The sequence below is a fragment of the Abrus precatorius genome, unplaced genomic scaffold (assembly GCF_003935025.1).
Source record: "Abrus precatorius isolate BTA unplaced genomic scaffold, Abrus_2018 Scaffold6, whole genome shotgun sequence".
Lineage (NCBI taxonomy): Eukaryota > Viridiplantae > Streptophyta > Magnoliopsida > Fabales > Fabaceae > Abrus > Abrus precatorius.
The window spans coordinates 12,546,940-12,562,681 of NW_020874406.1; the positions used below are offsets into that span (position 1 = coordinate 12,546,940).

At 27.0% G+C, this 15,742-nt stretch overlaps 1 protein-coding gene across 1 annotated transcript; it reads right to left on the bottom strand.

Annotated features, from left to right (window-relative positions):
* Positions 1-7,121: 7,121 nt before the first annotated feature.
* LOC113869263 (O-glucosyltransferase rumi homolog) lies at positions 7,122-13,009 on the bottom strand. Its single transcript, XM_027505506.1, has 6 exons — positions 12,858-13,009; positions 12,108-12,673; positions 8,084-8,276; positions 7,935-7,999; positions 7,622-7,832; positions 7,122-7,546 (listed from the first exon to the last, which is right to left on the bottom strand). The coding sequence occupies exons 1-6, from the start codon at positions 12,993-12,995 to the stop codon at positions 7,172-7,174; spliced, it is 1,548 nt and encodes a 515-aa protein (XP_027361307.1). The 5' UTR covers positions 12,996-13,009; the 3' UTR covers positions 7,122-7,171.
* Between the last annotated feature and the right edge of the window lie 2,733 nt (positions 13,010-15,742).

Sequence of the window (15,742 nt, forward strand, 5' to 3'; positions counted from 1 at the left end):
TTCAGAAATTACCATTGACTTTTAATACATGACTTCTGCTGTGTTGAAAATTTACAAATCATTGTCAGGATATAGTAGCATCATAAAAAAAACGTAATTTTGTTTTCTTATTTTCTTTCAAGACATAAAACAGTGTGGTTTTTTCTATATATTGTTTTGTTTCCTTTTACTTGTCTTGCCTTTTTCCCCTATTTTTTAATGTGCCCGGGTTAATTATTTGAAAAAATAATATGATCGGTGTCGTTTGGTTAAGCGTTGGCAGCGGTAAATTAATTAATTATGCATTTTTTATACAGTGATTGGTTTGATATCTAGTTAAGTAAAATAATACTAAGCAAGCAAAAGTGCTTTTTGAAAAGGCAGGAAATGCTTCCAAAATTCCATAGTTTACAGTTGTTCTCCAACAAAAACCAATGACAAAGCATATATATGTGTAATGCCTCAAACATCTTCTGGTCTTGAAGAATAACAAACACTACCCCACCTTTCGTTTTCTTGATCGTGTTTTTGAATATCAATAGGCGACTAATACCTAATAAAGATTGCCATCATGCACCTGCAGGTTAATTTTAATTTATTTAATATTTACTACTCTGTCTTCATGTTTATGTCTAATGTACTTGTTTAGTCATTTATTTAATATCATTTATTTTAATTGATTTAAATGGAAATACCCTTTCACTTTAATTGATTTCAATTTCCCCATTTCGTCACTCTTATTTGATTATATTTTTAAATGGTGTAAAGGCAATGTCTCTCCTCTATACATGTTAGGGGTTACGAGACAAATGAGATAATTTTTTAAGCCGGAAAGGCACTCGCTAACAATGCTTCCAAGCAAGACAATCTTGGGGTTAGAGTATATTTAAAGGAAGAAGAAACTTCATGATTTTGATTCAAGATTGCAGAGTTAGACGCTTCAAAACACTGTTAATTAAAGCAAGTATTATCAAATAACTGGTATAAAGAAAAAACAAAGTAAAAATATGCTCACGCCATATATCAAACTTAAATATCGGACATCGTTTGTATTACATGTTATAAGATATAAATTATTTTACCTCTTTATAAATATGTTAATATCATTTAAAATATAAAATGTTTGATAAATCTCCATTAAACATACAAGTAATAAATATATAAATTTTTTAGTTAAGCTAAAAGATTGTTTTACAAATTTAAAGTTTAGTTCTAATATTAAGAGAGGTTCTATTTTTGAGATTGTAATATTTTTTATTTTTGTTTTTCTTTAAAAAAGCTTAAATACTTTTAAAATTAATAAACTTTATTAAAATCTTCATATTGACATTTGGATTGATAATATTTAAGTTTCACATTTTATGCAGTTGAATTATATATATATATATATATATATATATATATATGCAAAAATAAATCTAACATTCAATCTAAAAACTCTTACATTTAATTTGAGTTTTTTATTTAACTTATATTTAACGAGTTATAATTTATTATTTCAATAACTGTTAAATATAAGATAAATAAAAAACTTAAATCAAATATAAGAGTTTTTACACTTACACGGTGTAAAAAAATCTTTTCTCATTCATAAATCTCAAAAATGAACTTATGGTAAAAGTTATAGCTAATGGATTAGCTATTAAGCATTGAAGATGAAGCATGGTCCGCAGATGTAAGAACTTTGACAATCTGACATGGTTTTAGTTTATGCTTTTGTAAAAGGTGCATATAGATCCATGCCGAGTCCTCATTTTGCTTGGTACATATGAAGAGTGTCCCATGAGCTTTTATCGATAAGGACCTCCACATGTATATCTTTATTCAAATATACCATACGTTTCAGGAATTCCTCTACGTACTTTGCCTGCTCTTTATTTAGGGTTTTCATATTGAATTGGTTCCCACCATAGTCCCAGTAATTAATGGCTTCTTAATTGTTTTCTATTTGCTTTTTTGCAACCAAAGAATTTTTCCAACGTTGATCCTTATGAAAATTAAAATGTCCCGTGAAATATGTGTGTGGAAATAAAGGCAAAGATGGTCCTACCTTGATCATTATTAGTGTTCATATGTTTCGGGTCATTATTTAATCTGCACACGTTCTTCCTCTATAACATTATCATGTTTTCCAAACACTTGGATGGTGTGCAATTGACGCCAAGAAGAAATACTCAAGTGATGCAGTGCTTTTTTAATCTTATCTATGAGATTAATTTTGCAGCAACAATGTTTAGTATTTTGTCCTTATATAATAAATTCTAATACTCAATTAAAGAGTCAGATAACAAGTGTGTTTACTTAAATGAAAACATTATTCAAATGTTATATTGATAAAATTTGATGTGATTAATATTATTAAATAAAAAATTAACAAAATTCGTTTTCATAATAAGTAAATATTTGTTATTACAAGCGTGCATACACATATATAATTAAATAAAATGATAGTGCAATTCTAAATGACTTTAATTATTATTATTATATATATATATATATATATTGACACATTTATTTTAAATATTTATGTCAAATTAAATTTATTTTACTTTTTAATTAATTAATTCTTCAATCAAAATGTTTTTAAATTTTTTTAATTAATTATCGATTCTCTTCAATTAATATTAGACATAATAATATATCATGAATTAACATTAAAATTTTTTTATCAATTAAATAAATTTTACTATTTAAATTAAAAATTTAAATATCTGCATTTTTATTGAAGTATTTTTAAGTTAAAATATTTTTAAAAACATTAAATTTATATTATATATTTTACTTAACTTTATCAAATACCCCCCAGCTACTTGTGTTTTCCTTGTTCATAGAAGTTAGATTGCCTGTCCACTTCCTAATCGAAATTGATTCAAGTACAAGTAATTCGAGGAATTTATTATATATATAAAGAGCTTAAAAGTATCTTGCAGCAATGATTCCAGGTCCCAAGTCAAATTATCTCTCATACTTTCCAAAATCAAGTTCTTGCAAATTAATTGTTTTAAAATTGTAAAATGATAAAATCAACCAAACAGCTAGAGACAATTGTTTAGTTGATAATGATAATGATAATGACATAAGGTAGCTTAAAGCTTAAGGATACATTGTTCTCTCTCTCTCTCTCTCTCTAAATTTTTCATATTAAAATTAGCTCAAAATTAAACAATTAGATTATCAAATAAGAATATGTTAGAAAAAGCATATAGGAAAAATTGAAAAGAATCCGTTCGGTTAAATGTCTTATATTTACCTCAAAAATAAACTGATTTTAAGATCAATGAAAATCAATAAAACTAGTCATAATTCATAAACATATTCAAGAGTAAATCCAGACAAAACTAGTTATTATTATTTAACTTCCAACGAAGTTGTGAGATAGCAACGAAGCACAAAAAAAAAATTAAAAAAATAAAACATGCTCATACCCAAGACACTATTTCTCTTCACCTAGCATAACACTAACAAACAAGATTGCGTACTTCATATTAAAAATCAAGGATATAAACATTATTAATCGTTTCCAAAAACACATTTGACGTTGGATTAATTAGAAGAAATAGCTAAGAAGCACCATAAGATATTAAACCAGTAGATTATATCTTCATAACTTTACTTTCAATTGCTAAAGAAGGGGCATACAACTACACAATGGAATGGCGGAACATGTTACTCATACCCTCCCCCATTGTACGACGGTCACAAGGCTGCAAGGTGACTCATTAAATGATTTCGTGCGGTACCAATGACCTTATATTATCAGTCACGTTGGAAAAAAAAAATACATATATATTGTTTTGTTTCTTAACCTTATCTTAAGCTTAACATGTTTATTGTTTCTCTCGTTTAACTACCTCAGTAAATAGCCTTGTGGAGTAGTACCGTAAATTCAATTGCATATGTTGACTGCCACGGAATAACAATGTACATTGAGTTTGTGAACTCAGAAATGGGACCACTTTTAAATATTTTTCGTTTTTAAGTTGTGTTACATTCTATATAAACTGCCCCATCAACCAGTTATTAATTGCTCAGGTCCTTTTCTTCCCATTTTCCCTAAAAAAGATTGGTCATTTTCCTTTTTTTCTTTCTTTGGTTGGGATTTTCTTTTTCATTTTTCTCGCCAATTTGGATTAGGCCAACAGCATGCATAGAAGTCAGACCTGTAATTAAAAGATCAAATCGTTGAACCAATGAAGCTAACGATGGGTTGAGCTTCTAATTATATATCTAAAAAGTTTAAACTTGTCAAGTTCATTTTATTTCACTTAATGTAAGTGGAGAGGGATTTTTCAGAATAGGAGAGAGTGATAATTTCACAGCCTTTTGGGAGAGAAAGAAGAGAAAAAGAGAGCAGAAAAATTAGTTTGCATATTAACCTCATTAAAATCATGATTTCCACTTCGTTCATTATTGGATTAGGCTAAAAATTTGACAACGGGTTCATAACATAGTATTATTTGTTCTAACTGTTGGGATCATAGATTAGAAGTCTGTAGTTGGAGAAATCAGTTTTGTACGGTTGCTCTATTTTTATGATTCTTCAAATTAGAAGCTTTATTGTTTCGATATATTGGTTGATTGTAAGCACTTATTTGTGCATTTGATTAGACTCTCTTGTACCAATTATTTGATCATAATGGAACTTGATTTACTGGCTTGTACTCGTGGGTTTTTATTTCTCACGTTGAGGGAGTTTTTTCGCATTAAAAATATTTATGTCTCTTTGTGATTCTTATTATTCTTTTTTGTTGTTGTTGCTCCTCGTTGATTCTTACAAGATAAAAAAATTATTTTCACTGCGTACTTTAGTATTTTTGTCTATTATATTGTTGTTTCCCCACTAGCTAAGTCCACATTCTAATGTGATTCCGGCTATACCTTTGCAGAGAAAATTACTATTCATGAGCAAGTGTACCCATCGAAAAGTAATAAAGAGTTTTCAATTTATTGTCTTACACAGATTATTTTTAAGTGCCAAGAATAGCTTGATTCGATTGTTTAAACGTAACAGGATTGTAATAGACCAAAAATAGAGCTTAATTTTAACAATAAATTAAAAGAGCAGTAATATAATGTATCAAAGAGATCAGATGAGATGAGCCTAAGACTTATGAGTTCACCTATTACACTTTTTTATATTCTAATTAATTTAACCCTGATATTGGTATTCAAATATTTCCCAACTACTCATAACTAGTTCTATTAATACCCAATGATTATGCAATGTCAATATTTTTTTCTCTGAATAAACAATCCCAATGATCATGCAAGGTTACTGGTCGAGAAAGCATGAAGACCCTATGAGTTTGTTAATCTGAAAGAAAGGAATTAAGTATGATTAACCTAGCCCTTATCTCATTTTACCCTATAATTCTATTAATTACACGTGATACGATCTCCTACAATGCAACTAACATTGAATGTTAAGGTTGATCAAATCTTAATATACACAATATAATCCAATAGAATAAAACCAAATATTAAAAGAAAACCAATATCAACATTAAAGTAAAAATCACATAAAGTTTGTAGTAAGATCTGTTATAGTCCTAACTATAAGTTTAATTATTCATAACAAAATAAACTGCAAAGAATGTGATAAATAAACTCATAACCACAAAAGAAAACTCAAACAAAAAAAACCTAAAAAGATAGAAGATAAAAAAATTCTCATACACCAAAGGGCGCTCAATTACTTATCTGGATTCCAAGGAGAAGCTTGTCGTCCTTGCCAATAGTCTCTAATGACTCTCAAAGATGAGTTTTGATAGAACTAAGAAGAGAAAGAAGGTGTGTAGATAAGTGAAACTGTCAAGTGTGAAGCATAAGGCTTCTTTATATAGATTGTGCCTTGAGTTTCCAATTTGTTGAGCTTTATCTTTTCAAATTAATTTTATTCACAATCAGAATCTTAACTGAAAAATGTTCCAAATCTTTATCTAAGTTTAAATTTTAAATTCAAACTCAGCACTAAAAGTATCTAATTTTTCTTCAGAATATTTCCATAATGTACTAATAACAACTTCAAGCTAAATTACAACAATTAATAACATAATTAATGTAAATATATATAAAATAAAGTTTAAGTGTATAAATATAAATAATAAAATATATCAAAATATGAACTTATCGATTATTTTTGCATACTGTGTTATTTTTGTTGTTAATCATAGCATTTTTTTTTATCATCTCTAAGAAAATATAATTCTAAAAATGATTTTTAAATCATTTATAATAATGATTTTAAAATTAAATTTCAAGATAAATCTTAAAATTAACCTTCTGCAATTAAATTTTTAGGAGAGTGATGTATTAAATACATTTTTTATGATACGTTTACCCAAAAAACGAAAGGTAGTGTCCGCTTCGAAGAACTTTCTTCTTTTCCAGGTATTCTTTATTAGTGGGCTGGTTTGGTATTAATCCTATTCCGTCTCCTTTTGGTATATTTGTCTTCGGCTCGTTTCACGAATAGAAGTTAGTTCAGAATAAGCCCAAATAATGTATGTCACTTTTCTTTCAAGCTCCCAGAAACGTTGAATTCAAAAATGGTTATTTTTAGTATGAATTTCAAATTAAGAAGACATTCACATCCATAAAATAATTATTATCATGAATTTTATATTAATAAAGAGTAAAATTAATAATTTATTTAAAAAAAATAAATATCCTTAATTTTTAAGATATTAAAAGAATCACACCAATTAATTTAAAAAAAGTATATAATATCCTCTCATATTTAACTATTGCTAATAAAAAAACAAATCATTACACTAAAATTTGAATACTTGTTTCTAAACGAGAGCATTTTGAGATTTATTTCATTTTTTAATAAGTAATGTGATTTTTCTTACATCAAGTACTTTATAATTTATTTTTGTACGTGCTCAAATGTCGTTAACTAAATTTAGTCGATCTCAATTTGGATATTAGTTAGGGATTCATATATATCTAAAATTAACAAATAAAATGAATAAATTCTATCCAGGTTCTCAATCTCTTCCAGAGTAAGTATCCCGAGACCAAACATAACAAAATCTCTAATTTGAATTAACGTATTTTATTTTTTTTTAGCTTTTGCATTTGTAGAATTCTTCGTCCAAAACAGTAGTCTCATGATGACTAATAACAGTGGGTACCGTGCCTAGTGTAAATTATAATTTCTACAGCTAATTATTGGGATTAAATTAAATCAAGTTTGTGTGTGCAATTGCTCAGTGGCGTTTTTCCAGTAATTATCTTCCATCGTCTCAACTCGCCTGATTAAATTGAGTTTGTTGCCATTAAAAATCCTGAGCGATGTGGGATCCAACGGAGGAGGCAAAGAGCACGGGGCTTTTGTTGACGGTTCCGTAACCATTGATTCATTCATAAACTTATTCTCAAACCCACTTCTTGGACAAGCCATGGCCTCCGCGCAGAGTTCCACAGCCCCTTCTGGCACTATTGGCTCAAACTTGAGCAACTTCGCATATTCATTTAGCAGATGGAACATGTAGTCATACACGTAATCCATCTTTAGCTCTTCCTGAATGAATTTGCTCGCCGCTTTACCAATTTTTTGTGCCTGTTGATGCACATGTTATGTATTACTTCAAAACATCAACAAATCGATGCAAACAAACGGTAGAGCGAGACTCACTTCTTGCTTGTGATTGTTGCCCCAATCAACTGCATGTTTGATGGATTTGCATTTGTTATTGTCCCGTATAGGCCAGTAATGCTGCGTTGGCTGTAAGCTTCTTATGAAGAAATCATAGAAACGAGGCTTCACCAATAGAGTAACTGAGTCACAGGCTAGAATGTATTTCTCACTCACAGACCATGCATATCCTTCAATATAAATCTTGTATCTGATAGGGAAAAAAAGAATCAGTTATGTGATAGCCTTTGTGCGTGGAAGTACAAAAAAACTAAACAATTCGAGCGAGACCCAAATGGCACTACAAGTCTACCTATACGTGCATTGGTTTGCCAAGTTTGACTGATTGAATCCTTGTTGGGACTCTAGAATCCAATCCTACATATATAGTATGTTACAAATGTTAATTCAAGAGAAGGAAAATGTCATCATTTGATATGTAAGAGATCCTATATAATATACCTGCACAAATAAACGAGCATTCCAATCTTGTTCGCTTGAAAGATTACATTTGAGAAGATCTTGCCTAGTTTCAGCAACAAAAGGGTTTCCCTTCCAATAGGCATATGGTTCTCTGTTGTCCCATTCAATCCTTTTATTGCCCTCTTCTATCTCCTTCAGCAAATGTTCCCAAGGCCTTATATTAATCTCGGCCCTAAAATAACAATTTCCATTTTGATTAAAGGAATGAACACAAAAAATAAAAACTCACATTTTATAACATATATAAAAACAAAGGTAAACTATTTTTTTACCTTATTTAATCATCTACCCAAAAAAAAATAAAAAAATACACAAACTAAGAAACATAATCATTTTTAATTTATTCCTTATTAATGGATTTCTTTTTTACTTTTAATTTACTCAACTAGTATATAATAAGTGACAAGTTTTTATAATTTGTAGTATAAGTTAGGATATTTATTTATTTTAATTAGAAAGAAATTGAATTAACCAATTATTTTAATTTAAAAACAAAAATGAAAGTTTTTCTTAATCCTTTTTTATTGAATTTTTTTTTTTACATGAACTTAGAAAGGAAGAAAGACACTAAAAAAAGAAAAAAGTGAATCTGTCAAATTTTTTGTCAAAAAAATGAATTATTGTCTAAACAAAAAATGTAAGAAATAAAAATTAAAATCTTTTTATTTTAGTTTAAGTGAAAATTTTTAATTTAAACAAAAATCTCATTTTAGTTTAAGCAAACGAGAATCCATTAAATCATAATTTAAAAAAGAAGAATAAGAGAAGAAAGAAAGGAAGTAAGAAAGAATAAAACTCAACAAGAGGCATATAGTGAAAAAGTATTGGAGAACTATTTTTTATCCTTTTATTTATTTATTTTGTTGTCTCATAAGCGACTAAATTTAAAGTATTTTAATAATTTATATATATAGTTTTCTATTTTTATAAAATTTTATGTTTTCATACTGTTTTAATATTTGATTTTATTTAAATTGATAATATTTTAATTTAGAATTTAAAGTTTAGTTGAAAACCAATTCTTAAAATCGAATTGAATAAAATTCACTCCATATATTAATATATTGATTGCTTCTTAATTCTTATCTTTAATGCGGTAATATTTATTAAATATAAAAAATTATTATTTAAAAAATACTCTTAGAAATTTTGTATTTAAAGAATTGATATAAGAAAATAGTGAGAGAGTGCATCTATTTTTATAAAATATTTTTTTATATATTTTATTATCAAAATATAGAAGAAGATAAATAATAAAATTTAATCTCAATTTAAAATCTTTACAATTCAACTTTAGTGTTTATTTTTGTATTTTTGTCAATTTCATAATTTAAATTTCATAAAATCATAATCTATAAACATATTTTTAATTATTAATAATTATTCTAAAATATTTTAATTAAAATAATAGAAATTATCAATTTATCTATCAATTTCTATAAAATAATTATTCCAACTCCGTATTACTAAAATAAAAGTTGAGTACGTTTGTAAAAAATATCAACCATATACATGTTTTATTTAATAAAAAAATATTAGCCAACCTTTAAGGTTGATTTCAAATATTCAATAGTAATATAATTTTATAAAAAAATAAATATTTATTATAAAAAATACAAAAAATTTAATAAATATTTTTTACTTTTAATAAAAAATTAATATTTGTAAATGTTGAAAATAAGCCATAAAAATAAATGTTAACCAAATTATTTTTATTATACTTAGAATTTTTTATAAAAAATATATTAGAAAAATAATAATAGTTATCATTATATTAAACTATTATACAAAAATAAAATTTATTTTTTATAATAGATAAATAAGATCAAGTATAATATTAAATATAATTACGGGTTGTATCAAAACCAATACTCAACAATAAACTAACCTATACCATTATCTGTTGAATAAGAAGACAATGAGACATGGCATAGGTAACCAAAACTATTACCAACGACATTCAATATATGTTTAAAAATATATAATACAAATTTATATATAATAAATGTATTAAAAATTATAAAATTTAATACATCAATACATTCAATATTATAATTTTAATAAAAAACATTATTTTTTATTTTTTATTATATATCCTTATATATATTTAAAAATTTTAAAATAAAATATATTTTTCAATTCACTAAACATTATTTGTACAGCTATTGCCATACATAAAGAAAATTTTGAGGGCGACATTATTATTTTAAATAACTATATTTTTATTTAAATAATTTATTAAAATTTAAAAAATAAAATAATAAGTTAGTATAAATATAATATATTAATTATTATCATAAATATTATATAATTTAAAAATAAAAAATTTATCCTGACTTTCTTTTCACTCCAAGCAGCCCCACCCCAAATGCTTCAAGTTAAGAAGTATTGTTATTTTCACTCTTAATTTTCACAGAACTGTTAAGATTTCTGACATGTAATTAATTGACCTATAAATGAAAAAAAAACAAAAAAACAGCTTAGGAACATTCCAATCAGCCCATGTGTAGATCTACGTGGTCCAGTGAGCCATCAAATTCATTTTGGCACAAACTATGAAAAGATTCCTCCCTCCCACGCCCAAAATTTTTGCGTAATGCCAATATAATGGAAAAATTACTTATTATACCACTAATTTGAGACACTTTTAAATATTTCTTTTATATTTAGAATAAATTTTACATATGAGTATATATCTAAAACAAACTAATATATAGTACTATATATAAAATTATTTTTAATGATTTAAGTAATAAACTTGATATAATTATTATTTTATATTTTTAAATATAATAAATATTATTTTGATAATATTGTTTAATTGCTTAAATTTAAGTTTAAATATTGAGTTAGCATTTTCTTGATAATTATTCAATTCACATAAAAATTTATTTTTATCTACACTAAAGGTATCTATTGAAAATAAAAAATGAAATAAAAATATAACATAGAAAAAGGGGTAAGATAGACATAAAAAATTACCTATACTAAAGGTTGAAAAAAAAAAGGTATGACAAAAATATGGGGTTGTCAAAATAGAAAATTTAAGAGTGTTAGGTCACATGAATGAGAAAATCTCAATCAATTACATCTTAGTAAGAAATGTTCCTCCGGAATAATTTTCCTAATAATTTTTACAATTAAGAAAGACATAAAAAAAACTAATAAGTATCATGATAAAAAATATTACATTAATATAATTTTTACACATAAAAATAATATAATTTGACATGTTTAAACAGGTTTATAATTTATAAAAATATAATTTTTATTTTTTTACATATAAACTTATATATTTTAATATTTAAAAAAATTAAAAAATTGTACTTTTAATTTTTACTAAGGAATAAATTCATAGTGATTGAGTGGGTAACGTGAGTTTGGAAAGGCTAGCTGTATCCTTTGCACAGCCGCCAGGGAATTGGAGTCTTGTAAAGCCTGTCACCATTATACTCTTTTTCACACTGCACTCTGCCGGGGGCCTACCATCTTTCACGCCTTAAATAGTTTAGCCCATTTATCTATAAAAAAAATAAGAAATACTGAATTTAAATATTTATAAATATTTTTATTAAAAATATATTTATTATATTAAAATTATAAAAATAAAATTTTACTGTTATTAATTTTTAAACGTATCTCACCCAAAAAAAAATATATTCTCATTTTTAAAAGTATTTTAGACAAAAGTAATGTTAAAATTACTTAAATTTCATCATATTATATGCTTTTTTAGATTAAATGATATATTTAAATATAATAATATTTAATAAATTAAAATATTTATTATCAATAATAAAATATTAATATTTAAATTTAAAAATAAACATAGAAATGTATTTTGAATTTTGTATTTAAAAACTGGTTTAATTTATCAACCCTGAAATAGTACATGAAAATTTGATTAATGAACATATTAAAATGAATTTGAAAAATATAAAAAAAATGATTATATGAAAAACTAAAAGTCATAAGGAGAAGCATGATAAAAATTATCGCGTACCAACCCCAGAAGGACCAATCAGGGAAGACGATGTCCTCAGTCCAGCGGTCACCACAATAGCGAAAGAGAGGTGGTGGGGCCGTGATATTGGGGCCATGGTGGTCGCGGGCATGGATCACAGGCAAGTCATCGCAATCAAACATTAGCTCCAAGTCTGCCACCCTCCCAGGATACCTCCTCAGAAGTTGCAGAATGCCCCATATCGTAAATTCGTCACGTGTCTGTATCGATTTCTTATACTTCTCCACGTACGCTCTACCCTTCTTCACCACCAATCGAAAATGTGCCGTCTTCTTCGCTATCTCCACCATCTCTCTGCTTATCCCCTTCTCCTTCCACGCCCTCAGATCCTCGTGGATCCACCGGAAGTACTCCGGACACACGCCTCCCTCCTCTTCCATTTCAAACCTTGTCGTTGGGTAATAATTACTTGGGCATGTTCCGTTATTCTCAATGCTACAATTTAATGTCGCTTGCTCGAACCTTTTTATCTTTGCAGAATCAGTCCCCCCTAAGATTTTGTTGGCAATTGTGCTTGCCGCTGTGTTAGCTGTAGGAAGCGTAGACTGCAAGATATTAACCCAATTACTTATCAAATGAAAGTTATTAAACATATATTATTGCTCAAATGGATACATTATATATCTGAAGTCTAAACACTGCAATTAGCCAGCAACAGGAACACATAATAATACCAAAATGAAAAGGCAAGTATATATGAATGGTTGAAGTGGGTGAGTGTTAACCAACCCAGAAGGAAGAGACGAAGGCAGCGGTGAGCAGGATAAGAAGAAAGAGCAGAGAAGTGTAAGCCGCAACTGGACCCTTTTTGAAAAGAGAAGGACCCGCCAGCAGTTTCTTGAATGTTTGAGATATGAATTTCTGCATGGATGCTGTTGTGTTAAGGGCACTTCCCTTTGTAAATTTGATGAATGAAGGGATGGGAATGAGTGGTTCTGCCTCTGCCTCTGCCTCACACTGGTAGAGTAAAGATGAAGAAGTGTAATTTGGTCACCTGGATACCCTTTTGAATTAATAATGAAGAATTATTACCACTAGAATTTCCATTACCGACAGCAATTATTGGCATTAAGCAAATGGCTACAAATAGCAACGTGCCATGACGATAAAGAATTCTAGGGTCAAAATCCACCAACGTGTCGCTGTTTCGCTGCGTGCCAATCGGAATTACATGACCATGGAGTCTTCTGTTAACTGGGGAAATAATCATCCTTCGCGTGGTCTATTGTCCAATTGCCAAGGACCCCAGCTGGTTTAATTTCCGGTAAAAACCCTTGTCACCGCTTTCTTATTCTTAATCTTTTGTGTTTATAATTCTTTAATTGTTAAATATATAATTAATTTTTGAATTTTCTAACCTCTACACCCTTGCACAAGATAAACTCTAATAAATATACTATTTAACTAATGAGAAAAGATAAAAAGATAATTTTTTTAAAAAATTATGATAAACAATTAATACAAATAGACTAAGCGGTAAATTTATTAGAGTTTATCTAATGTAAATTTTTTTAAAAATTTTATACTTGATATTTAATTTTTTTCCAAATTTTTTATATTACTTGTTAAAACAAAATGCTCTAAATTCACAAAGTTTCAGTTATTGCATCAGTAAATTACTTTGTAACTTTTCTCTCATGTATGGTAACGTTACAAATTGACTGGATAAAGGCTAAATTTATCACTCCTTATAGAAAAAGATTCCGTACTAAGCAGATAGGTCCTGTACGGAAAATAGACGGGCAACACAGGTTTGATTTTGCTTAATTTGAAATTGAAAAAAAAATTGGAAGTTTTTTCTCTCCATTTTAGTATGAATCTTCTTTTTTTGTTCTCGGCAACTTATTACGAATCCTTTTAAACATACAATAAATTAACCAAACACATTAATATTTAACTATATTTCCTAAATTTTAAATAAAATAAAAAGGATTATAAAATAAATGGGTTACACATGCTTGATTTTCCTGACGGTAGCACATTAAAAACATGTTGTTTTTATATTCCTTTATTATTAACTAAAACTTCATATAATTTCCATTTTAAATTTTCATTTAATAAAAAAATAATTTTAAAACATATTAAATAATTTGTTAGTAGCCTTTCTTGTAAAACAATATGCCGAAACTAGTCAACATTTATTTTTAGCTAGTAAAAAAATAATGAGATATCCTTCGGTTTATTTTGAATTGCAAAGAATCCTAATTCCGTAATTGATCAAATGATCACAATAGAATCTAAATATTAAAGAGGAATGTTAAAAAAATATCTTTAACTCATTTTTTATTATCAATTAAAATTTATTAAAAATAAAAAGAAACATTAATTTTAAAATAAAAATAAATTCACATATTTTTATAATTTTTAATAAACGTTCATTAAAAGTAGAAAGTGTATAAAAAAATATATTAAATATCGCGTCGATAACATTAATAAATTTTAAATTCAAGGGTGTAAGGCCCGCAATCACGTGTCATTGTCCCCGCATGCCCGACATGTGCCCTGCGTAATATAAATGGCAATTAGGGATGGCAATAGGTAGGGTATGGGTAGGGTACTACAGTACCCATCCCCATACCCGCGTTTTAAAAAAATACCCGTACCCGGACCCATACCGGCGTGGGTATGAACATTAATCCCCGTACCCGTACCCTCTGGGTACCCGCATACCCGTCTTGTACCCATTACCCGCGCTTGTTTGAGAAAAAAAATGTTTATAAAGAAAAATATGTTTATATAATTTCACATAAGTAGCATAATAATACAAAAATTCAATATGTAGTTGTCGAACAAGGTACAAATATAGATAAAAAACAAATATTCAAAGATCATAAATGTTAAATGTATCTTAATATAATAATTTTCTAGACTAAAATTCTTAGAAACAATAAGCAAAACTAAACACACAAGTTATTTGTCAGTGATAATCCTATCTTGTGTGAGATTTGATTGATTGGTAATGTCAGAACGACAACGAAATAGATCTGTACAATGGTTGTCCCTTCGTGTGGGATCACTTAGTAACCTCTTCTGACGGCATTAAAAACTAACTCTAATGAATAACATTTTATAGTTATTAAGTTTTAGTGAGACAGACATTGAGAATGTGAATAGAGTTAGAGTAGAGAAGTTCAATACTAACGATAGAAAGTTGATACATAAAATATTTTTTTTAACTTTTGAATTTGAAAGTGTAAGAAAAATAATAGATTTAATTAAAATAATAAATAATATATATATATATATATATATATATATTAATACTAGTATTTTTTAACTCATATACTATACGAAAGTATTTTATCAAAAATATAATTTTTAAAAAAATTATTTTAGTGAATTAAATATTTATAATATATATAAATTTTAAAAAAATTTGAATAAAAGATAAATAGTTACAATAAAATTTTATAATAAAGAAATATACGTGTATATTAAAAAAAATTATACTTTTTTATCTTAAAAAAATTAACAAATAAAAATTAACAATAATTTTTTTATATTTATATCTTTTCAAAAACTTCTTTGAATGTGAATAAATAGTAAGAATAATATTATTTAGATTCAATAGATTATAGTTGTGCTTGTAATACATATGTTGCATAAAAAAATAT

Coding starts and splice junctions, on each gene's coding strand:
- LOC113869263 (XM_027505506.1), bottom strand. CDS start 12,995: ATGCAGAAATTCATATCTCAAACATTCAAGAAACTGCTGGCGGGTCCT. Junction 12,674..12,857: donor CCTTCGTCTCTTCCTTCTGG/GTTGGTTAACAC, acceptor AATATCTTGCAG/TCTACGCTTCCTACAGCTAA. Junction 7,547..7,621: donor GCAACAATCACAAGCAAGAA/GTGAGTCTCGCT, acceptor GTGCATCAACAG/GCACAAAAAATTGGTAAAGC.